General features: G+C 40.2%; 1 protein-coding gene across 12 annotated transcripts in view; it reads left to right on the top strand.

The window, feature by feature from the left end:
- Positions 1-26,093, top strand: part of INPP4B (inositol polyphosphate-4-phosphatase type II B) — a 291,651-nt gene that overhangs the window by 53,913 nt on the left and 211,645 nt on the right. For 8 of the 12 annotated variants that reach the window (XM_039338942.1, XM_039338941.1, XM_039338936.1 and 5 more), the window contains exon 2: positions 20,714-20,767. In XM_039338942.1, coding sequence (XP_039194876.1) covers positions 20,761-20,767 — 7 coding nt within the window. In that variant the 5' untranslated portion in view covers positions 20,714-20,760. Of the gene's footprint in view, positions 1-1,160; positions 1,317-17,839; positions 17,895-20,713; positions 20,779-26,093 lie in introns of those variants that run through there. The other 4 variants (XM_039338938.1, XM_039338943.1, XM_039338944.1 and 1 more) reach the window with 4 other exon arrangements.

Raw genomic sequence — 26,093 nt, 5'->3', positions numbered from 1 at the left:
CTGCTCTGCTTTTTACGTGCTGTAGTTTGCAAACTATTTTGTTTGTAAACTATTGAGCTTTTATTTTGGAGATTAGCATATATTACTGTAGTTTGTAGGTTTTAAATTTAAATTGCCTCCAGAAGTTGTGGGTGCCTCATCACTGGAAGCTTTTAAGAAGAGACTGGATAAGCATTTATCAGAAATACCCTCTTGCAGTGGGTTAGACTAGATGACCTCAAGGTCCCTTCCATCTCTGTTACTATTGCAAGCCGAGAGTTCTGCAAATTCCTTCCCCATCTCCCTCTGGGTGCCTGGCTGGAGATTCTTAAGCTAATTTGTGGCAAGTTTGTTTTTTAAAGCAAAGCCCCCCTCCCCCCCAGCTGAAGATGCTTGAGCTGGCTAGCAGCAGTTTTTTTTTTAAATAACTGCAATGCTGCAAGCGCTACTTGAAGGCAATTTAGTTCCTGAGCCAGGCACCGGAAATAGCTGATGGGCGATTGGCGGGAAACTCTCCCAGTTCAGTTAACACAGCAACTATTGGAGGAAATAGTAAGTCAGATCTTTGTTCATATAACAACCCATTTGATTTAATTAATGAATTTGATTTTAAAAATTTGTAAAATTGAGTTTGATTCATTTGATGAATTTTTTGACTTACATTAGGTTGATACCTTGAGGACTACATGTATTATCACAGGGACAAAAAATTAGAGTATGGGATTTATTGCCATAGTGATGAATTAGGATGAGCAGAGAAGTAGGCCCTAAGAGAAAATATGACTGTCATGGAAACTGGTAGGCATGTTAAGCCAATGTGCAGTAAGTGTCATTTACATATATAGGTGTCATAAAGGGATAATATCTTCTGGAGATATTTTTTGTTCTAGGAAAAAAAGAGTTTTAAGAAAAAATACAGTTATAGTTGGCATTTTAAAAAAATCTATTTTTTAAAATCTATTTTGACTGCATCATCAAATCATGCAGTGCAAAGTATAGCTCACAGCTAAGTAGTATAACAATCTGGAGTCTGAGAACACATTTTCTAACCAAGAAATTCTATTAAAAGGTATAAGATTCCATGAGACATTTAATAGAATTGTTAGTCAGAAAAAGTGCTACCAGGCCCAGGTTTTTTTGGCATACAATAGATTAACAGCTCTTCCCTTCCTACAATATAGGTTTTATAACATTATTGAAGATGAAGAACTAAAGGAGCCGAGGTGGCGCAGCAGTTAGAGTGCAGTACTGCAGGCCACTTTAGCTGACTGTGTTCAGCAGGTCAGCGGTTCAAATCTCACCGGCTCAAGGTTGACTCAGCCTTCCATCCTTCCGAGGTAGGTAAAATGAGGACCCAGATTGTTAGGGGCAATGTAAAAATATATATATATATATATATATATATATATACACACACACACACATTGCTTACTGGTGTATACCGCTTAGAGAGTGCTTGCACTTAAAGCGGTATATAAGTCTCATAAATAAATAAATAAATCACTGCAAAATTCATTTTTCTACCTTTTTCCATATACATATTTTCTTCCTCTCCTACCATCTGTCGTTGGTGCTACTACACTGATTGGTTGTGAACACTGTAGATCCTGTAGTTTCTTCTATAGAAAAACACATTAGTAATTTTTTTTAGAGAACTGCATGGCTCATTTTACTCAGCTAATATAAGAAAGCAGTATTAAAGTCAAACCAGTAATTCTTTCATTTTTCTTGCCATCCTCCCATTTGGAACAGAGAAATTAAATTAGTATGAATCATGTGGAAGTGATCATCGTGGGGAATAGCAGTCTGGCAAAAGCTTGTTTATCTTAATTACTCTTGTCCTTTAATGGGACTTAAAATAGTTCTATTACTATTTTCTGTCTGTCCTGAGATTTCATTGCTACTTCAGAAGCCTTCATTCTTTTCATTTGTTTGAACAGTTGAATTACAAATGATAGAAACAGATGGAATATATACAAAGGAAAAGTGGGGAAAATGTAGAAACAGTTTGCAGGTGAACCATGAAGGTAAATTTACAATTATTATAACTGTCACTGAGCTGAACAAAACAAGCCCAGCATTTCAACATCAGAACATAATGCCAGTTCTCTTGCTTTTGGCATTCTGCTAGCAATTTAGAACTATTTTGGAAGCATATTGTTATTAACCAAAATATAAAGAAAAACACTGAGGAGTTGAATTATTCAATTAAATGTTTTAAAGAGTTTGTTTTTCTTCATGTTTAAGTGTTGTAATGCATAATTTTATGTTCACCTGCCTAACTGCTGTTAGTGCTCCCACCCACAGAAAGAGTACCTAACTGCAAGTACTGCAAACCATGCTACATGGATTTATTCATTGTGTGAAACCATAATTTATAAGATGTAGTGGCAAAGCCAAAAAAAAAAAGGTACATTCTTACTGAGCACAGTGTTTGATCTCAGCTTTATGGGATGCTAAAGTATAAAATATGAGTTTAAAGAATGTGCAGATTAAAAGAAAATGTACTTATTAGAGTAATCAGTGTTTATGAATGTAACATTATTGGAACACTTTTGTACTTTATCTTCTTTAATTGAACAAAGGGTCATAATTGGACACAAAAGTATTATCACACCTTTTGTTTTGGTCTGTGAACTCTTCTATGAGTGACCTGAAAAAGCATTTTACAATGTTTTTTTTATTAACTGGCAAAACCAGGATGCTGGGTTTTAAAGTCAATACTAACTTGCAGCCATCTGAGCCCACATTAGTTTTAGAACAATCTATAGATCCCTCTTATTTGAAGGTACAACTGCACTGAATTTCTCAGTCACTCATAATGTTGTCTTTAGAACAGAAGTGTCAAACTGCCGGCCCACGGGCCGATTTCATCATACCAAAGCTGCGGCCACCCCATTGCCGGCAATGCAAAAAGAGTTGTGATACGTCGTGACACATCATGTGATGTGGCGAGTTTGACACTTGTGCTCTATAACTACCCCAACATCCAAATTATCAAGCGGATGTCCTCTCTTTTTTTAGCTTTAAGAGAGGACATTTATTCATTAGTTATCATACTTAAATGTTGCTCTAGCAAGGCTAATTGGGGAATTGTGGGAGTTGAAGTCCACAAATCTGAAAGTTGTCAAGGTTGAAAAACACTGATCTATAGAATGAAGATAGTGGCTGAGATGCTGCGTAGTTTCAATGCTTGGAGCTGATTTCGAATAGAGCAACATGGAAGTACAATAATTAATGAATAAATGCCCTCTTAAAGCTGAAAACAAAGAGAACATCTGCTTAATAAGTTGGACGCTGTGGCAGTTCTGCAGGCATTATGACTGACTGAAAGATTTGGTGCAGTTGTGCCCTGGTGATTTTGATTTTGTGGTATAAGATGTTATAGAATAAAAGGGAGTAGCACAGCTAAGGAAAAGGGGAAAAAATGGCGGACTGCGTTGTTTGGCGACCCCCGTGAAATGGTCGTTCGACCCCAAATGGGGTCCCGACCCACAGGTTGAGAACCACTGGTCTAAGGTGTTTGTAAAAAATAATTTGGAAGTAAGGGTTTCTATTATTTTGGGGTTTGGGCATTTTGTATTTCTGACAGAAACCCTGGTTTCTTGTGAAGTTACTTATTTTTTACTGTCATCTGAACACTACTTTTCAGTTTTAGCCTTTCAAAAGGTTGTTGATTTTACTACTTGTTGCTCTGCTACTGCTTTCAGCTAGCCACCTTAAATGCTGTAAGGTTAATGGACCATAAGATACAAATAGAAATAGCCATTAAATGATAATAACGAACAAATAATTGGTCATTGTGTGCCAGTGATAATAATATTTTCTAACATTCCAAATTTTCTTAGTGATCTCTAGAGGTTGGAAGCTTGATAGTTCAACTGTTCTTGAAATTAATAATGATTCTATCATGCCTATTAGACATTAACAAATAAATAATAACTTTAAAATATTGCAAGCCTTGACTATTTAAGTCTTAATGTCTGAACACTAGAAGAGGAAAAAGACAGATAACAACTGTTTACTTGCTACATTTTGTTGTAGCAGCTCTCAATTAGCAAAGTTGGTATTGCTGCAAAAGAAGTGCTGATTAGAGAAAGATTTCCTAATGTTTATGAGATACAAGAATCTTTATAACCTAAAAAAGACATTTGCAGTAATGTTAATACCAGATTTAACTACTTTAAATTAAACTTAATGCTGATACAGCTCTAAGATGTTGTGATCCAATTTTGTCAGAGCTGAACATAGCTTTAACGTATTTAGCGTGAAAAATTGAAAAACAAATGTTTAATGTTTTTTATAATTGCAAATTATCATGAAAAGCAAAAATAACATTTGATTCTGTCATTGTCATTGCTTTGCCTACCTCCCTGAAGAATTATCTTTACTTTTTAATTTAAGGCTCTTACTATTCGGCTAGAGCAGGGGTAGGCAACCCAAAACACTCAAAGAGCCACTTGGACCCGTTTCCCACCAAAAGCAAAACACTGGGAGCCGCAAAACCCTTTTGATATCTAAAATGAAGATAACACTGCATATATCCTTTTTTTTTTTTTAGGATACATTTTTTTATTAAAAATTTTTATAAATTTTTACAAAAAGACAAAAAAAACAATACAATACAATACAAAAACAAAGCAAAACAAAACAAAGCAAAACAAAACAAAACAACCCTTCCCCAACCCTCCCCAAAACCCCCACTCCCTCCCCCCCCGGAGCTTCCCAGAGCAGAATATAGGTTTAATTAAAAAAAGTTAAAAAAATTATATGAAAAAAAAAGAATATAACACTAAAATATATGTATATATATAAAAATAAAAGTTATAAAAAGGCTAGATGATATTTTTTTATATCCAATTTAAATTGTATAAACTTTATCCATTTATCCCAAACAGCAAGAAATTTCTCTTGCGATTGTTCTTTTAAGAAAGCCGAAATCTTTGCCATTTCCGCCAAATAAGACACTTTAAGAAACCATTCCTGCAAAGTAGGCAAAGATTCCTTCTTCCAATATTGTCCTACTAACAGCCTTGCGGCTGTGATCAAGTTCAACATTAATATAACCTCCTTTGTATCACAATCAGTAACTATACCTAATAAAAATAATTGTGGAGTAAATTTTACCCTCCTTCTAAAAATTCTCTGAATATTCCACCATATCTTAATCCAAAAAGCTTTTATATTTCTGCACGACCACCAGATATGATAATAGGTGGCATCCAAACAACCACATCTCCAACATTTAGGCTGTAGGTCAGGGTACATAAAAGACATTTTTTGTGGATCAAGGTGCCATCTATAAAACATTTTATAAAAATTCTCCCTTAAATTCTGTGCTTGTGTAAATTTAACATTTCTCACCCAGATAGTTTCCCAGGTATCCAGTAGAACTGGTTCACCAAAATTCTGCGCCCATTTAATCATACAATCCTTAATTCTGTTTCTGAATCCAATTCCACTAGAACCCCATAAATTCTCTTAATATGAGTTTGTCTTTGATCCTTCACTTGCTTAATAAAATTTTCATCTTCTCTGAGAAAACCCACCTTACGATCCATCTTCCATCTGTCTACTAATTGCCTATATTGAAACCAAGAATAAATAATATTTTCATATGCTAGCTCTTCCAATAGTTTTAACTGCCAATTTTGTCCATCCCATCTAAGTAACTGTGTATAAGATACCGTATCCATTTTGACACCTCTTTTTATCCCCTCTATCGCATGCCAAGGTATAGCCCATAATGGTATTTTAAAATCACTTTTATAATATTTTCTCCAGACCCTAAGTAAAGAGATTCTTATAATATGAGATTTAAAAGCCCGGTCCACTTTTTTATTAAATATTAAATAAGCATGCCAACCAAAAAGTAAATCCCATCCCTCCAAATGGAGTATCTCCAAATTTGTTAAATTTACCCAATCACTAATTGATGTTAAAACCACCGCATCATAATATAATTTCAAATTCGGTACCTTGAGTCCACCTCTCTCACGGGAGTCTTGCATGATTTTAAACTTTACCCTTGGTTTTTTCCCTGCCCAGATAAATTTGTTAATACCTTTCTGCCATTCACTTAAATTAATCTCATTCTTCAAAATCGGTAACATTTGAAACAAGAAAAGGAACTTGGGTAGAACATTCATTTTTATCACTGCAATTCTTCCCATGAGAGATAATTGGAACTTCTCCCAATTCCTCAAGTCTTTCTGTACTCTAACCCACAACCTTTCATAGTTATTCTTAAACAATTTTGCATTAGAAACAGATAAAATCACCCCCAAATATTTTACCTTATTAACAATTTCAAAACCCGTCAAATTAATCAAAATCTGCTTCTCCCGAATAGTCATATTTTTAGGTAGGATTTTAGTCTTATTAACATTAATCTTAAAACCCGAAACCAGACCATAATGATAAGTCAACTGTAATAACTTTACTACAGAATAAGTAGGTTGCGACAAAGTAACCACCAAGTCATCTGCAAAAGCTCTTAACTTATATTCTTTTTTGTTAACTTCTATTCCTTTTATCTCCTGCGACTCTCGAATTTTGATCAACAATATTTCCAATGTTAAAACAAACAGCAACGGTGATAATGGACATCCCTGCCTAGTACCTTTCTCTAATGTAAAAACCTCTGACAAACCTCCATTAACAATAAGTTGTGCCGTTTGTTTTTGGTACATTGCCGTAAGAGCTTGTAATATCTTTTCGCCAAGATTCATCTCTTCAATTACTCTTAACATAAAATGCCAATTCAATTGATCAAAAGCTTTTTCAGCATCTAAAAATATCAGCCCTGTAGAAACTTGATTATTCTTATCTAGATATTCTAATAAGTTAATAATTTGTCTAGCATTATTTTTCATGTACCTACCAGTTATAAACCCAGATTGATCCTTATGCACAAGATAATGCACAACCCTCATAAGCCTATTTGCTAAAATTTTTGCAAATATCTTATAGTCAACATTTAAAAGAGATATAGGTCTATAATTCTTTGGTAAAGTAGGATCTTGATCCTCTTTTGGGATCAAGGATATAAAAGCACTACGCCATGAAGGAGGAATCTCTGAGCCCTGTAAAATATTATTAAAAAGATCACCTAATGGTTGAATCATCTCTTCCATTAGAACTTTGTAATAAACAGATGTCAACCCATCCGTGCCCGGTGCTTTCCCTGGTTTCAATTGTTTGATTGCTATCGCAATTTCCTCATTAGTAATTAAACCATTAATTTCATGTTTCTGGTCCTCTGTCAGTTTGGGAAAGTTGGCCTCACTTAAATATTTATTTATATCTAAAATTTGCACATTAGTAGATTTATATAATTTTTGATAGTAATCTAAAAAAGATTTCTTAATCAATTCCTTCTGATATACTAGTTTACCCTTATAGTTTATCTATTATTCTCTGTCTCTGTTTCTTTCTTAGTTGATAAGCCAACCATCTCCCTGGTTTATTAGCATTACAAAATGTATTTTGTTTCATAAACAATAAATTGGTTGCGGATTGATCCGCCATCAACATGTTAAATTGTGTTCTTAGCAACTTTATAGATTCTTTAATCCTTTCATCTGAAGGATTTAAAATCAAAAGCTTTTCTTTTAATTTAATCTCATCTTCCAATTCTTTACGTTTCTGAATCTGCTTTTGCCTATGAAAGTTATTCATTTTTATCAAAATCCCACGCATAAATGCTTTACCTGCATCCCATACCATTGACATTGAAGTCCCCTCATACATATTCAAAGCAAAATAATCCTTTAAACACTCCTTTAACTTTTGAACATTCTTTTCTTGTCTAAATAAGTTCTCATTCACCCTCCAGGATCTTCTCTCCTCTTTTTCTTGAGTCAGCTCCATCCAAACTGGACTATGATCCGTCAACGATCTAGGAAAAATCTTTGCATTCTTTACTCTATTATATAAATCCGTTGTAATAAAAAAGAAATCAATTCTTGAAAAGGATTGGTGTCTATCTGAGAAGAAGGTAAAGTCTATCTCCTCTTGATTACATTCCCGCCAATAGTCCCTTAGTTCCCAGTCCTCTTTCATGTCAAAAAAGGCTTTAGATAGTTTTGCCTGTTTAAAAAGAGGAGAAGAACCTTTCTTGTCCCTTTGTATATCTAAGACACCATTCCAATCACCCATTAATATCACGGATCTATAGTCCAGCAAAGTTATTTTTTGATGTAACAATCTATAAAATTGTTCCTGTTGCTGATTTGGTGCATAAAGTCCCACTATAAGTATTTTCTTACCATATAAACCAAGTTCAATCATTACATATCTTCCTTGGGGATCTGATTCTACCAGACAAGCTGGTAAATTTTGCTTCACATAAATAACCACTCCCCCCTTTTTCCCAGGAGCTGCAGATACAAAATGAGATCCCAGACGGGCGTTAACTAAATATTTTTGATCTTTAAGTAAAATATGAGTTTCCTGTAGGCAAATAACATCATTGTTATGTTGCTTTAAGTAGTGAAAGATTTTCTTTCTTTTCTGAGGGGAATTTAGACCGTTAACATTCCAGGTCAGAAACTTTGCCATCTCCCTTGACCAGGAGCCTGGAGAAGACTACCTGGAGATCTGCCATTGCTGTATGTGTTGCAGAACTCTTGGGTCTTGCCCCTCCCACCGGCAATGAAGCACTTTCCGAAGAAGATTCTTTAATTTCTTTCTTTTGTTCTCCTTTTCCTTATGTCTATGTGCTGCACGGGTCATCCTCTGCTCTTTAACCTCTGTTTGACATTGCCATTCAGCTTGCATCTTCCCAGCAGAGATCAGACCTAATGTTTCAGGTTGCTGTTCCAACTCTTTACCACTCAAGAGCTTCTGAACAGATGAAGCTGAGCCTGCACCCAGGACCGTATTATAAAACTCTTTAGCTTTGTCGACCGTGTTCAGCCTGTGACGCATCCCCGCATGGCTCAGAGCAATGCCCGTCGGAATCTCCCATCTGAATGGCATCAATCTAGCTCTATCCTTTTTTACCTTTATTATAGGTGTGTGTATGTGTATGTGTGTGTGTGTGTATGTGTATGTGTATATGTGTGTGTGTGTATACACACACACACACACACACACACACACACACACACACACACACATACACATTACAAATAAAAGTAAAAATATGACTCTTGGGAATATCCATACTATTAAAACAATGATCACCAAGAGAATGCTTTAAGAGAATAAAATTACATACACACAAAGGTAAAAAAAGGATATATGCAGTGTTATCTTCATTTTAGATGTCAAAAGGGTCTCTCCTTCCCTCTCTATCTGCCCTTGATCTGCCACTCCTCTTCCCCCACTCTCTCTCTCTCTTTCTCTCTCTCTCCTTCTCCCCCCCCCTCCTATCTGCTGCTCACCTGGCAAGCTTCAAGCTGTTGTCCAACAACCTCTGGGGTAGGCAACCTCGTCTCTTTTATGACTCATGGACTTCAACTCCCAGAATTCCTGAGTCAGCCTAGCTGGGCTACCTAGCTCTCTCCTGCCCTTCCTGCTTCCTGCTTCCTTCACAGACGCAGCAAAGGGAGGAGCTCCGCCCAGAAAGCTTTTCAGCTCCTCGGAGAACACTGTGAGTCCACTCTCTTTTACACACACACACACACACACACACACACACACACACACAGAGAGAGAGAGAGAGAAGCAGGGAAGTGCAATTGCCTCTCTCTGTCTCTGTCTCTCTCTGCAAAGGCAGAGGAGGCTGGGAGCCACAGGGGAAGGCTCAAAGAGCCGCATGCGGCTCCGGAGCCGCAGGTTGCCGACCTGTGGGCTAGAGTCTAGAAATCGTATTTGGCTTTATTAGCCAAAATTAACTTATGTTAGTCAACAAAAATGTAATAAATATGCTTTCTAATCCCTAGTAACTTTCACTGTTCACCCAACAATCTTGAGTCTTCCCCCCCCAGCTTTAGTACTATAATCACAAAGCCATTGTGGTAATACTATAACCACAAAGGTTTTGTTTTCAAAACTAAATTTCAAAAACTAAGGGAGAATAATTCAGTTCTCCTGAATGAATCTACTCTGTGCTATTGCTAGTGTTTCCAATCTCCAGCAAAACAAAAGAAATGTTATACTTCAAAAATTACAAAACTAAAGTGAGCTGGCATTAGTTTTTCCTCTCATACACAGGGATGGTTCTCCAGTGACGTTTGACATTTAAACTTATGGCTTAGCACAGACATGTCAAACTCGCGACGACACATGACATTGCGCAATGTATCGGGACAGTTTTGCCATTGCCGGCAATGGGGTAGGCATGGCTTCCAGATGATGTGTCCGGTCCATGGGCTGGCAGTTTGACACCCCTGGCTTAGCACAAGTTTAAATTTTAAATTCCACATGGATATATCCATAAAGACATCAGAGAAAACATCTATTTTTCTGTACTGCTGTTCAAGAGGCAGGTTAAGCCAGGCTAAAGGCATAGCACACATTGTGATTGGCTATAACTGTTGGCTTCTCCCTAAGGATTATCTCTAAGTAATCGAAATCCTAGCATAAAATCCTAGACATACCCATATTGGCAGCAATTCCAGAGTCCAAGGGGCAGTTATTTGCTAGCCATGTCAATCAGGGAGAACAGCAGAAAAAGGTGAGCAGACCTGTTCTGTGTCATTAGCATCTTTTGAAGTGTCTTGTGAACACCTGCACAGGAAGGAATGCTTCGATGTTTGTGCCTTGTTTTAAAATGTTTTCATGTGTAATTTAACATTCAAAACTCTGTGGCATTTGCTGTTCTTATTTGCAATAAATCAATACATTAATCCATAAAAAGTAGACAGTGAATGAATATATTTATAGAATGAATATGACAGCATTAACAACAATACAGAGATGTTGAATTTTAATATGCCTTCAATATACCTCAGATATGGATTGTATGTTTTTTATTTTTTTAATGCTTACTTTTTTATATTCTTAATTGTGGTGGCCTCCCAGAGTCATATATTTGAGATGGGGTGCTATATAAACTGAATGAATGAATGAATAAATTAATAAGCACAGTCTTTCTTTTATTGTTGTAGTTGATCTTGCTTGCAGGTTTTCAGCCAACCCACTGTAATCTCCCTTTCTAACTCCTCTTCATGAACAGCTGATTTATTTATTATATGATATCAAATTATTTTCGATTCCTAGAAACCACAGAGATAGATTTTCTCCATTACAGTCTGTCACTAAAATTGACTTTGAGGTATTCCAGCAATGTTCCCTTGCCACTGTAACTGAGTATATCCACCTTGCTGCTGGTTGTTCTCTTCTTCTCTTCCACCTTTCTCAGCAGTAGAACCTTTTCCAAAGAGCTGGATCTTTGCATAATGTATCTGAAGTAAGCAAATAAGTAAGCCTTATCACTTGTACCTATAGCAATAATAATTTTGTAGTGATCCATTTGTTCTCCAGCATGATGACTGAAGAATCCACCAATGGGTTATTTCAGTCCTCCTGCCCAATCAAACTAAGTTGTCAAGTGGTCACGCCCCTCTTTGTCTGGGACCTCCCAGTTTCATCTTAGTCTTTCGCCCATGAGGACGTGATAACCTGACTCTCAGTTCATTTGGATAGCAAGTCAGACTAGATCAGTGGTTCTCAACCTGTGGGTAGGGACCCCATTTGGGGTCAAACGACCATTTCACGGGGGTCGCCAAACAAGGCTGTCCGCCATTTTTTCCCCTTTTCTTTGGCCACGCCCCTGGCACCTGGTGATGTATAAGTGGTTGGGGGTCACCACAACATGGGGTACTGTATTATGGGGTCGCAGCATTAGAAAGGTTGAGAACCACTGGACTAGATATTATCCATTGGTGAATTCTTCTTGAGATTGGGAGAATTAGTGGTGATTATTCCCTTCTTTAGGAGATCTGAATCCTTTTTCCCTTTCCCTTCAGGGCTAGAGTAACATTCCTTTCCAGGATAGGGGTGGTGGTTTCTTTTCCCTGAATTCAGCAGTCGGCTGAGTTGTTCCCAAATCTTTGCTAGATAGGAGTGGGGGGGGGAGTTTTCCCTTCATTATAGTTAGAAGGAGATTGAGTTTTCCCACTCCCCTGCAAGCGCGCGTGTTTTCTGGCCATTTTGAGGCCACGTGGCTTCTTCTCTGATTGGGCCCGGTTAGTGATTCCTATAACGGCCGCCATTTTGAACACGCGGAGCTCAGCTTTCGCTGAAGTTTTCTCCGGCCAAAGCTCAGCTGAGTTGATTGTTTGAAGTGAGCGACAGGGGGAATATTCCCTGGATTTTTCTTTTCTGCTCTCCAGCTGCCGCTGAAGAGGACGAAGCTTCACTTTACAGTGGTGAGCTGTTTCGCGCCTAACAGCTGTTAGGCACAATTTGCTGAACTGATTTCTGCATTTCAGAAAAGCCTTGTATTTTGCCTTCTTAACTCCTGTGTACCTTTTGACTGTTTTAAGAGTCTTATTATTATCTCACACTTCTTCCCCCCCTTCCTTCCTTACTGGAGCTCAGGGCATCCGCCATTTTGAGGCACATTTCCACAGGGAAACGCCCATTTAACACACAGGCTAGGACGCCATCTTGTGAGCTTGGTTTAAATAACTTTCTGCAGTTATATTTTGTTCTGCATAGTTTTAACTGGTATAGTTACATATATTTCTACATATGCTCTTGCATTACCTATATTCACTTTCTCAGTGATTTTAAGTGTTTCAGAAACTATTATTCCTATTGAAGACATCTAATATCAACAAGAGTGTGGAATCAGGCCCTGCTCACCACATTGCCTATATCTGCCACTCTGCATCTAGTGGTTGCTTCAAGATCCTGACCATTGCCACTATTGTGGGACACGTGCGATTTCATCACCAACTTGGCCTCAGGTCCACCACATTGCCCGGGTGACGAGCGCTTCAGCGCCAAGCGTGAGCCCAGGTTAGCCAGTGGGCTGGCTCATGCTAATCCACGTGAAGTCAGTCCCTCTTAAGGGGGGCCTCCTGACATCCCTTGCAGAGTGAGTTAGTTCCAGAGTCGCCTCTGGGGTGCATCTCGATCAATATGGCAGAAACCACTGAGCCATAGCCTTTGGACACAGACAACACCTCCGTCCAAGTTGAGCCGGCATCCGAGGCGCCTAGAGGTAAGGCTAAAGCCAAATCAAAATACGGCAGGAAGGCTGGCAAGGCAAGTGATAGGCAGGCTGACCAAACACACAGAGCCCTGGATTAGCAATTCTCCCGGGCCCAACGCTTGTTGGCTGAAAGAGGTCATACCCTGTCAACCTCCACACCACCTGACACGGGGGCACATCTACTGTCCACATGGAGAGGTTGGTCACCTGAGAATGTGCATCAGCAGGTCTCGACTCAGACCTTTGGTCAGGGAGGACCACCTCTGACTGGGGAGGACCTTGATCTGCCTGGCCCATCAACGGCACCCACTGCTGCCACCACACCACCTGCTGCGGGGTTACGGCTTCCGCTAGAGCAGTCCTCTAACCAGCTCCAAGTGTGGATATCGCAGGCTGTGTTCCAAGCCATGGCATCATGGAGTCACCATCAGGCGTCTCCCATTCTGGGGTCTTCTTCTGCACCGGCCACCTCTGCACAACCTCCACTGGATCGTTCAGGTATGATTTCCCCATCCCATTCTCCTGAATCCGACTCTTCCAATGTTTCGGATTATGAGGAAGGTATGGACCATTGGTCTGATTGTGAGGAACCTACCCATGAATCTCAGCCTATGGCAGAGCTATTCAACGCTTCGCTATTTCCTTCCTTGCTGCACAGAGCCTGTGCAGCAGGTAAACTTTCCTCCCATCCGGCTCAAACCCCACAGCCTTCCTCTGATCAGGACACTAATCCCCTGTTTGCTGAGCCTGTAGACAAACATCTCCAAATTCACTGTCCCCTAAATAACCTCAAAAATATTCAGGGACAGTGGGAGTCACCGGCAGCTCAGCCGACCCAGGGAGCGACTGAGCGCAAGATAGTGGACATGGCAAAGAATTTGGCAGATTTATTGGAGGTGCCAAAAGTAGATGAATCACTGGCCCCGCTTTTTTCAACTGCCAGTCTCCCGGCAGATGTCTCAGACGCCCTTAAGGCGGAAGATAAAAAATCTGAAATGGCCTTACGCAAGGTCCATTTGGCATCTGCATGAGCAGCAAAGGCGGCAACTTCCATTTCTTTCTTTGCCAGGATTTCAATTACCTGGCTTCGACAGTTGCAGGATTTAATCAAACTAATAGCCACATCCGAGTATATGGCGGATGTCTCCCTGTACTTGGACAAGCACTCAGCCCAAGTAATGGCTTCCAGCGTAGTCGCTAGGAGGCTTCTATGGCTCAAACACTGGAGAGCTGAGAGCAAACATAAGTGGTGTGCGCCCACTGCCCCCTTCACAGGTGGCAGATTATTTGGGGAGGCCCTAATGCCATATCTCATTGAAAACAAACAAAAACAAAAGGTTATTTCTCATTTGGCAAGGAGAACTAACAGACGTTTCCTCCCTTACAGTCGCCGACAGTCCTTTCGGACCGGGGCTGTGACGGAGCCTGCACAACCATACCGACCCCCAGCCCCTAAGACTGAGCACTCCTTTGACAGGGCAAGAACCCGGTATCAGCCCCAAAATAAACATTCCTTTCATGGCAGAGGGGGTCGCCCCTTCCGTTGCTCCAAGTGACTCACAGGAGACCCCCCCATTGGCGGCGACTTAACTCTCTTTATCTGCCAATGGGAAAACACAACCACAGACTCCTGGGTTCTGTGCACCATAAGAGAAGGTCTGTCCCTGGAGTTCAAATCCATGCCATTAGATCACTTCGTGTCTTGCCCAGCCATGAGAAACTCTGTAAAAAGAGGGCTCATGGAAGATGCCATCCAACACCTACTCACCATCAAGGCCATAGAGGAGGTCCCCCTGAACGAGGCGGGACTGGGGTATTACTCCATTCTATTTGTAGTTCCAAAATCTTCAGGGGGATGGAGGGCAATCCTCGATCTCAAGGGGCTGAACCTCCACCTTCAATACTGGAGGTTCAAGATGCAGACGTTACATTCCATTTTAACCAGTATCAGGCGGGGGGATCTATTGACTTCACTAGATCTAAAGGAGGCATACCTGCACATCCCTATCCTCCTGGACCATCGCAGGTATCTGTGATTCTGCTACCTCAACCGCCACTTTCAATACAGGGCTCTACCATTCGGCCTTTCCTCAGCCCCCATGGTCTTTACCAAGATCCTGGCAGTGCTGGCAGCTCATTTAAGATTGGTCCCTGACATTCTGATCCAGTTCCTGTCAGTCTCAACCTCCCAGTTGGATTTGGCTCTCACAATAAGGACTCTACAGAACCACGGGTTCTTGATAAATTTCAAAAAGAGTCAGATGACTCCCTCCACCCATCTGCTACATCTGGGCGTGGTGATAGACACGGACTCTTGTCACGTGTACTTATCAGAGGAGCGGTGCAGGAGCATCAGAGACCTGGCACTCAGGGTGAGCAGAAGCAGGACTGTGTCATTGGCCACACTTTCTGAACTCCTGGGGAAGTTAATATCATGCATAGCAATAGTGCCGTGGGCCCGGTTACCTGCGCGGGACCTTCAGTGGTTCCTGTTCCCATACCAGAAACAGCACACCAGTACATCTAACTGGTTGGTGCGCATTCCTCATCAGGTATGTCTATCTCTCGGCTGGTGGACTTCATCAGCCATTCACAAGGGGACTCTATTCAAAGAGCCCAGTTGCATCAGTGTGACCACGGACGCAAGTCTCTTCAATTGGGTGCACACCTCCAAACCCAGATGGCTCAGGGTCAGTGGTCAAAGACAAACCTGAGGCACAGCATAAATTGGCTGGAGCTCAGCGCGATCCACCTAGCTCTCAAACATTTTCACTCAGTAATCAAGGGGCAACATGTGCTGGTCCTGATGGACAACGTGGCTGCAAAAGCTCACGTGAATCGGCAAGGGGGCACCCAGTCCACGTCCCTCATGACAGAGGCTCGAGCATTGAGCTCTTGGGCAGAGAAACACCTGCTCTCCATCAGGGCCGAGCATATCTCGGGAGAGGCAAATCGGCAGGCAGACTTCCTCAGCAGGTCGATAGTGGATCATTTGGAGTGGATGTTACATCCAGATATCTTCAGGGAGATCTCGGTCGTTCGATAGTGGACCTGTTCGCCTTGCCGGGGAACATCCAGCTGCCCAGATTCTTTTCTCGGTTCCCCTCCCGGGGAGCAGAGGGGGCGGATGCCATGTGCAGCCGGTGGCCGCAAGGTCTGTTGTACGCTTTTCCCCCACTGCCTCTGCTTCCAGCAGTTATCAGGAAGATCCTGGAGGAGCAGGCGGAAGTGATCTTTATAGCTCCTCACTGCCATGGTTTGCAGACCTGGTGAGCCTTTCAGCCTCAGCCCCGTGGAGGATTCCCGACAACTGAATACAGTTGACGCAGGGGGGTCTTCAGCATCCAGACCCCCAATGGCTTCCATTGACCGCCTGGCACTTGAACGCCGCACCCTGTCTAGGGAATCGTATTCGGCGGAGGTGATAGATATGATCCAGGCTGCCAGGAGATCGGCGACTAACCGTATTGATGACCATACGTAGAGGAACTTCTGTCACTGGTGCAACAGGAATCACGTGAGTCTGTCACAGGTAACCATTCCCAGGGTGCTTGAATATTTAATGGAGGGCGTCAAGGGGTTGGCGCCCAATACTATCCGCAGACAGTTAGCGGCTTTCTCCTCTGTACTCTCATGGGACTCCTCACAGTCCTTATCACGACACCCCTCCATCCGGTCCTTCCTCAAAGGAGTCACTAATAGTAGACTCCTGTGGTTCATAGGTATCCTTCTTGGAACTTACCTCGAGTTCTTCAGGCACTAACCTCGTCTCCTTTTGAATCACTTAGAACATGTTCCTTACGGCACTTGTCACTCAAGGTCTCCTTCCTGATTGCAATTACTTCAGCAAGGCGCATATCGGAATTGGCTGCCTTATCGATCAGAAAGGACCTGTGCATGTTTCATGAGGCCAGAGTGGTTCTTAGACTGGACCCTTCATTTATTCCAAAAATAAATACAGTATTCCATAGAGCGCAGGAGGTCATTCTTCCAGACTTCTGTCCTCACCCATTGCATGACTTGGAACGGCAGTGGCACTCACTTGACGTAAGGAGAGCCTTACGCTGTTATATCAAGCGCACTGTGCCTTTCCGTAAGTTGGAAGCCTTGTTTGTTTCCTTTCAGCCTTCTTCAATGGGCCAAAAGGTGTCAGCTTCCATCATAAGTAGGTGGATCAGGGTTTGTATCGCAAGTGCGTACGGCTCAGTTGCCTTGCCAGTTCCTACTCATGTGATGGCTCACTCAACCTGCAGTGCTGCCACAACGGCGGCGTGGGCAACCCAAGCGTCCATTGAAGAAATTTGCAGGGTGGTGACATGGTCTTCGCCTTCACCCTTCATTAGACATTACCGTCTGGACAAATTTGCGTCGGCTGAGGCCACTTTTGGTAGATGTATTTTACAACAAGTAGTCACACCATCAGGGGAACCGGCCCCAACTGAACCCCACCCATAGGGACTCGGGAAGCTTTGGTACGTCCCATTAGTGGATTCTTCAGTCATCATGCTGGAGAAGGAGCGTTGGCTTACCTGAACGCCTTTTCTCAGCATGATGGTGAAGAATCCACGCCCTCCCATCTAGTGGTTAGTTAGGTCTGGGTTGGGGGCCTGTTCTTGTGTTTTTTCTGGATACCTGCTTGAGAGTCATCATGTCGAACTGTTATCATTGGCTACACCGTCGATGAAACTGGGAGGTCCCAGACAAAGAGGGGCATGACACTTGACAACTTAGTCTGATTGGGCAGGAGGACTGAAATAACCCATTGGTGGATTCTTCATCATCATGCTGAGAAAAGGCATTCAAGGTAAGCCAATGCTCCTTTTCTTGTGTTGCCCACAATACTTTCAGGAGTCTTTTCTGACACCAAAGGTCAAAAGCATCAATCCTCTTCCTATCCTATATTGCAAAAGACCAACTTTTACTTCTATAATGTGTTACAGGGAATACAATGGCAGAGACAGTTCGGATCTTTGTAGTTGTAGACATCACAACATCTGATAATATTTTTTTCTAAGGCCTTTATGGCTGCTTTATCAAGTGCTAGTTTGCAGGATATTTTTGACTGCTTGTTCTTTTACTGTTAATGGTTAACCTTTAAAAGGCAGATATTATCCACTACTTTGATATCTTCAATTCTTAGTCTGTTTGTTGTACTGCCTATCATTAGTTTGGTCTTCTTTATATTTAAGTTTAGTCCCATTTTTACTATGCTTCTTGACTTTTATTAATAGACCTTGCAATTTTTTTGCATGTTTAATTAGAATAGTATCAGCATAGTGCAAGTTATTGATGTTTTTTCAAACAATTTTGAAACCACTCTCATTTTCTTCCTGTCTAGTTTACCTTAAGAAGTATTCAACATGTAAACCAAATAAAGAAGGGGAGAATATACAGGTTATCTCTTTTGCCAACCTGGGATCAGTCTGTTTTGCCATTTCGCTTTTTGTGCTGTATGTGGGTTTCTCATGAGAACAATGAGATGTTCTTGGATTCCCACTTTTCTAAGCACATTCCATAGTTTGATGTGATTGACACAGTCATAGACCTTTCTATAATCAATGAAGGGCAAAACAGCTGGATGCAGTATAATACTAATGAATTGATTTTCGTGGCTGGAAGGTTATAATCTGGTTTTGATAAGGAAGGAAATTTGTAGAGGAAATATGCAGAATGTTCAGAAATGGCAAATATAGAAGTAAAAATAACTGGCAATTGTCAATTGTCTGCAAACATGTGTTTGGTAGCTCTTGTCAGCTTTACAGTCTTATTCACAGATTTCTCAGTGTAATCCATTCTTTGCTAATGATTGAGTGCTACTAAACATCTTTTGAAGTAATTGCTCTTCTGCCATAACTGGTGAATTAGGCTTCTGCTGGCAGATTAGTCCTGTTATTGGCTGTTAACTGGAATATTTTATATAGGTGAAAAATACCTTTATTTTATGTTTAATTTAGAAACAGACTAATCATATTTTCTGACATGGTTTTGAATGTAGGGTGGAAAGAGATCAATGAAGCTAGAGGTGTTTATCTATCGACAAACATGCAATTGCACAACCGAATATGTGGAAGAAAGGTTAGGCACCTTCCCCAATCTTAGAACCAGTGTTTCCACTTAGATTTTTAGAGGATTTTATAATTTAAGTTATTGGGACCTTGCTTTGGGTGAAAAATGGCTAATTTTTCTGCTGATTGCAAGCAAGAAGAAAATGCTCTTCTTTGGTTAGTGAATAGATGTGGTTCACATATAATATACAGTTATAAAGTAAAAAAATTAAATTTTAGTTCATTGTGATATGTGTGAATTGGAGCATCTGAAAGCTAGCTTGGTGTGTAACAAAAGTGTCCTCCATGATTTTATCTTGGAGGACGACACAGATCTGGCAGATTTTACTGAGACCAGATTTAGCCTAGAGAAGAGGTTACCCTCTCAGAAATTATATCCAGGTTTCCTGCTCTGTACCAAACAAGAGTCCACGATGGGAAAAAGGAGTGGCCATGAATTGTTATAGGCTTTAGTCCACACAAAACCAGATGTGAAGCATTCTGACTGAAATTTGGCTTAAGGAAACAGTTAATGACCTCCATGGACCTTTCATGGGTCATTGATTGTTCAACTTATACTACAGGCCACACATATTTGTTTTTTTCTCAGGAAGGTTGAGATGTGATCCGGTAGTGGAGTATATTAATATTTGTCTATTGCCATGGACAGATTCCTTCCTTCCTTCCTTCCTTCCTTCCTTCCTTCCTTCCTTCCTTCCTTCCTTCCTTCCTTCCTTCCTTCCTTCCTTCCTTCTTTCTTTCTTTCATGCCTTCCTGTAGAGCAGCGGTTCTCAACCTATGGGTCGCGACCCCATTTGGGGTCGATCGACCATTTTACAGGGGTCGCCAAACAATGTGATCCGCCATTTTCCCTCCTCAGGGGCACGTTCGTATGACGGGGGTCGCCGTCACACAAACGTTGAGAAATGCTGCTGTAGAGAGACAGGGCCTGTTTGATCCATGCAATTGATGGCTCAAGTGGGATTCCAGAGAGAGCTTGGGATTTTCTCCGGAGGTTCTGATGGGCAGTTTGATTGAGGCCCTAATCTCTGCCTGGGATGAGTGAGTGACTGAAGCCTTGGAGCGTATTGTTCCTCTGCAGCCACTCTCTGCATGCTGATTGTGAAGTGCTTTTTGCACTTCTTAATCTCAGTAAGAATGGCAAAACATCAATATTTCCTCCACTTTATTGCATCCCCTGATAGCCATCCAGTGGCTCTGTTTAGGGCACCTAATCCCTATTGGGTATGTCCCAAAAGCAAAAATAGATAATTATGTATGGTATAGTAAATAAAGTCGTTTAAAGCCAGACTAATGCCATGCAGTCATCTAATTTTGCAAATATAATTATTTTGGGGTGTTCTATAGAATGGAATGGTAGTAATAAATAATGAATATTGTAGTAAAAATATTGTCTTGCTACATATTCATTCTGCATAAAAGGCCTGTGTAAAAGTCTAACTTATATCAGCTATCAATGAAGTGTATTTTTAAGTAATGATTCACCAGTTTTATTATTTTTAAGAATCAATGCATCAAGAAAGAATATTCATACTAAAACTGTTTTTATTCCACACAGAGCCAGAAGAGAAATGGTGTCATCTGAAAGGATATCTGATCTTTCTAATGAAAAGTAAGACAAAGGTAATTTATGTGACTCACCCATTCATGTCTGTGCTTTTCCTATGAATTCACCTGCTTCTTTTTACCTTTTTATCACTTGATTTATTGTTCTAAATCAGGGCTTTTCAACCTTTTCACCCATTGTACCACTTTTAGGATATGGCAGTATCCGAGTACCACCAGTTGCCTAGCAAGGTGTCAAAAACTTGATGACAAAAAAAAGGGAAAAAGTGATAAAGTACAGGTAGTCCTCGACTTACAACAGTTCGCTTAATGACTGTTCGAAGTTACAATGGCACTGAAAAAAGTGCCCCCCCCAGGCACAGCCGAGCAAGACACCTGCCTGCCCGCCTGGCGGCCCTCTCATTCCCCTCCCCCGCTACCACTTTTCTAGGATAGTCACGTACCACCTGCCAGGTGCCAATGTACCACAGGTGGTACCCATACCACTGGTTGAAAAGCCCTGTTCTAAATAGAAGATTCAGCACTGTTCACAAAAGCCTTCCACTTATCTTTATAGATGTTTTATAAAATATGAAAGAATCTTCAAAAGTATGTTTGGTCATTCTGAATAGTTCATGTCAGTAAAATAAAACAAACAACCCCACAGCTATTTCCATAAAATAATTAAAATCACAATAAAACATAAGAATTATTTTTAAGCACATGCAGTAGTGCTTAGGGTCCAAGTGTCTCAGAGATCAATACTGCTTTCGTCACCTTGATGCCATTCTTAGGATTGCTGTCTGAATATTAGGAGCTGGACCACTGCAGAGAGAAAGATATCCTGATAAGGCCTGATCCTAAGTTCTATCAGCTTTGTTTCAAAGGAGAAATTCAAAATGTCTCTTTTTTGATGGAGAACACTGAACAAGCAGATTCGGTCTGAAGGTCTTTGGGTAACAGGGAACCAAGGCACGTAGGATTTTATAAGTTAAAACCAGCACTCAGTTCTATTCAGAAAGCTATTGATAAAAACATCATCCTTGATACCTGTGTCACCAGATAGAGTGGCTTCACCAACTGGCAAGTAGGCTGCTCTGTATATTCTTGATACACTTTTGAAATGCCCTTTAAAAACATTAAAAAAAACTCGTTAAGTAGAGTACATTGTAAAATAAAACTTTGAGATAATGTCATGAGTTAGTCCCAGCCCACTCTTGGAAAGGCTGCAACTGATATATTAATTGAAACATGACAAACATCCCTTGGTCTGCTGATAAAGAAGTTGTGAATCCAGAACCCAAGTGTGATCCCATCCAGAGTCAGCATAAGATTAACCAGGCAACCTGATGGTATTTTGAATGTATGATAACTATCACTGGCCCATTTAATTTGCTATTTTACCATGAATAGAGATCCTCAACAAAATTATCAACCAGTGTCACTTGGTAAATCCTCCAGGCCATTCAGGAATAATTCCTTAGACTCCATAATTCTGTGAGAGCAGAATATACTAGAGTTAGTGCTCACTTGTGCAGGATTGGTTAGCCATGGTTAACTCAAATCTCACCAGTGAGTATATTCTGAACTACTCTTTTATGAATGCTTTTCAGATTCAAACATAATATTTGAAACATAAGATTTTCATCAAAATCCCCTTTCCTTAAGCCCAATTCCTGTTGTCTTCAAAGAAAAGACCACTAAATCTATAAAAACGTATATAGAGTCTAAATCAGTGGTTCTCAACCTTTTTTTGGTGGCGACCCCGGTCATAAGGACACGCCACTCATGCGCGGCGCGCATGTGCGGCGGCACTTCCATACGTGGCGCACATGCGCGGTGCCGCGCACATGCTCAGTGCCGCCAGCTGACAAAAAAATGGCGGATTGCGTTGTTTGGTGACCCCCGTGAAATGGTCGTTCGACCCCAAATGGGATCGCGACCCACAGGTTGAGAACCGCTGGTCTAAATGATTGGACTTACAGAAGGAGCATACATTGTTTTTACTCTTAGATGCTGGGTTGCTGTCCATTGTCCTGATCTTGAATCCTGAAGTTTTTAGCAAAATTCCTATAATACCTATTCAGAATCCTGAATCAGCATATCCCAGATGTATTGCTATTAGCTCTTATACTTTGTCTCTTTTTGCCTGAGCCTTTATTGTTTAGAATGCTGGAAAGTAAGCAATTTGTATAGAAGACAATTTTTTAAAAAAAATGTTTTTATATTTATAATGATCTTCTATATTTCCATTTTTTATTATATTATAAACTTTCCAGAGAAATTATGATCTAAGATCATTGAAATATGAATAAACGTACATTTGGAAGTCTGCTTTACTTAACAGCAGGCTTGTGATTAATAGGCTGTAGTTGTTTTAAAAAATAGGCATTATTGTCTGTTGCAATATATGTTTCTTAGTTTTTAGCCAAATGATGTAATAATTGGAACTGATCTCATCTATTAGATCAGTTTCTTCCTTGTGTGTATGCTATTTTGATTTAGCTTACACACTTCACTTTAGATTATTTGTACAGAGATAGAGGAAAAACATTCTAAAACTGCATATTTTGTTCATTCACTATAAAATATTTTTTAAAGAACCACAAACGTCATAATAGGTTGCTATTATTCTGAATTAACTTTAGTTGACTTTTACTTTAGATTTTCAGTAAATTCATGAAGCTGCTCAACATTGGCTTTCACCATTAACTAGTTGAAAATGTGTCGCCTGAAAATAACTTTTTAATTATTTAAAAAGCTTGACATAAATTGCAGCACATACCAAAGTATTAATAATGATTATTAGTTGATAGAAAAGCAGTAGCATAATAGTTAATTGGCTCATAACTCAATAACCACATACTGTGTGTATGTAGAACAAATGTAATTATAATGGCTTATTTTAAGAGTTGTAATGTCACTCTCATGGAAATCCCCCAAAGAGTTACGAAAATATTGCCAGCTGTTATAATATACCATGAAAAATATATGGAATTTATTGATTAAAAATCATTTAATCTATTTGAATAGCAGGCTAAAGTTATACTTTGATTTCCCAGATTTAAAAATGCTTGTGACATACTGAAACATAGACAGAATTATAGTTTGTATATCTCTAAACTATGGTATATGTTGAACAATAGACTCAAATGAGTTCTGAAATTTAGTGTGTAATCATACGAAGCAAGTTAAGCTCCATCAGCTTTTCTTCTCCATTGGTGTGGCTGAGAAAAGATACAAAGCTTTTCCTTCCGTATGTAACTAACTGTAGTTTGGCTTTGGCTGAATTCACCTTTTATGCTGAGTCTTTCTAAACCTAGGCACCAGAATTTTCAACATTGTGATCTAATTGGCTGAGAAAATCTACAGGTTACAATCTATAAACCTGCAAGATGCCTATGTTATGAAAGCTGTGTAGTAGAGCAGTTGAGAGGTAACCAAAAATGCAAGTGACCATGAAAAGTGGCTCTTAATCCAACCATTATTTACAATTTTAAACACTTGGGATTTCTTATCTTGACTAACTTAATTATTTATAATCACCAGTTAATTCACAGATGGAAGTGAAATTTCTGACCTTTTTATGGCTATATTAGAAGAAGGGAATGCATTATCCTTAAGCCTCATTCACATAAAAATTACAGGTAGTCCTTAACTTATGACCACAATATGCTTCTTATTTCATTTAGTCTGAAGGATATGTACATTTAGTTGTGCCTGATATCAAATCATAAAATGGTAACTATATTTCATCACAAGAACATTTAAATTAGTATCCTTCATGGATTACAGTAACCACCATTTACAAGTATCATGGCCAGTGAACATCTTGGGTGAGAGTTACAGTTCAAAGAATCAGGAGGACATCAAATTATTGCTCTAAAGCAGGGGTCCCCAACCTCCGGTCTGTGGATTGGCACTGGTCCACGGCATACCAGAAAGTGGCTGGTGTAAACAAGTGTCATCTGTAGCACGCAAAACCACATCCCCTCCGGTCCACGGAAAAACCTCTCTCCATGGAACCGGTCCCTGATGCCCAAAAAGTTGGGGGCCACTGTTCTAGAGAATAAATACAAAGGTTTTTTCTGGAGGTTTATATTGGCAGAAAGATGTACCTATGCTTTTTTAAGGGCTCTTTCATAATCTGCTGAATAAGGCTCTAGAAATTCTACCCTAATGACACTGATAAAGGATTTTTTTATTTAAGCCTTGTTCAGAAAAAACCAGCATGGCCTAACCTGGATAATTGGAGAACTAGAGAATTAGAGAACAGTTCTTGTGTTTTTTAAAAACTAGCCTGGTAACATTTCCTTCAAATAGTTTTCTGTTTCTCTCTCTCTACTGCTTTTCTCATTTCCTTCCTTTATTACTGCAGGGTTTTTTTACAAGTTAGACATCACCTTTAGTTTTCTGTCTGTGTGAGTTGTAATTGCTGTTATTCTAGAGCAGGGGTGTCAAACTTGCAACATCATGTGATGTGTTGCGATGTATCACAACTTTTTTTGCCATTGCTGGCAATGGGGAGGGTGCGGTTTCACTATGATACATCCGGCCCATGGGCCGGCAGTTTGACACCCCTGCTCTAGAGTGATTTTTCAAATCTGTTCCTTTAGTAATAAACAAAATGCCACTATGTTATGAATTTTATTGCCAATATATTTACGGTGACACAAGTTTTGGTATAAAAAAATATATTATATAAATAGCAAATATAATACATATATGATAGTATAGCAATGTAGTAAATATGGTATACAAATAGTGTAGTAAGATAGATAGATAGATAGATAGATAGATAGATAGATAGATAGATAGATAGATAGATAGATAGGTAGGTAGGTAGGTAGGTAGGTAGGTAGGTAGGTCTTTGGTTGTTCGGGTTTTCTCCTGCGTAAAATTGGAAGTGTCTTGGCGACGTTTCGACGAAGTCCCATTCTTCATCTTTAGGCTGGTGCTTTCGGCTTCGTGCTTCGAGGAGCAATGTGTGGTCTTAGCTGTTTCTTCCTTTTAACTGCCAGTGGGGGTATGAATTGATTGGGTGGGAGCTTGGCTGTGTTCTGATTGGGTGGAGGTGTGTTCTGATTGGCTGGGGGGTTGGCTGTGCTCTGATTGGCTGGGGGGTTGGCTGTGCTCTGATTGGCTGGGGGAGTGTTCTGTTTGGTTGTGCTCAGGTTAGTCTGAGTTGCAGGGGGGTTTAAGATTTTGGGCTGCCTTGCTATTTTTTGGCTTCGCGTTCGTGGTCGTGCCTCATTTTCATGGAGGGTGTCAGTTTGCTTCATGTATGGATTGGAGGGGTTTAAAGTGGCTAATGATGCAGCTGTGGTCTGGCTTCTGGTTTGTGGTCATGCCTCATTGTCGGTGTGGCTTTGGGTTTGCTTTTTGCGTGGATG

Source organism: Crotalus tigris, unplaced genomic scaffold (assembly GCF_016545835.1).
Source record: "Crotalus tigris isolate CLP2741 ecotype Arizona unplaced genomic scaffold, ASM1654583v1 scf7180000017725.2566008, whole genome shotgun sequence".
In the NCBI taxonomy this organism is placed as follows: domain Eukaryota; kingdom Metazoa; phylum Chordata; class Lepidosauria; order Squamata; family Viperidae; genus Crotalus; species Crotalus tigris.
Note: the sequence above shows the minus strand (reverse complement) of the source record. Positions and strands in the feature narration are given on the sequence as shown.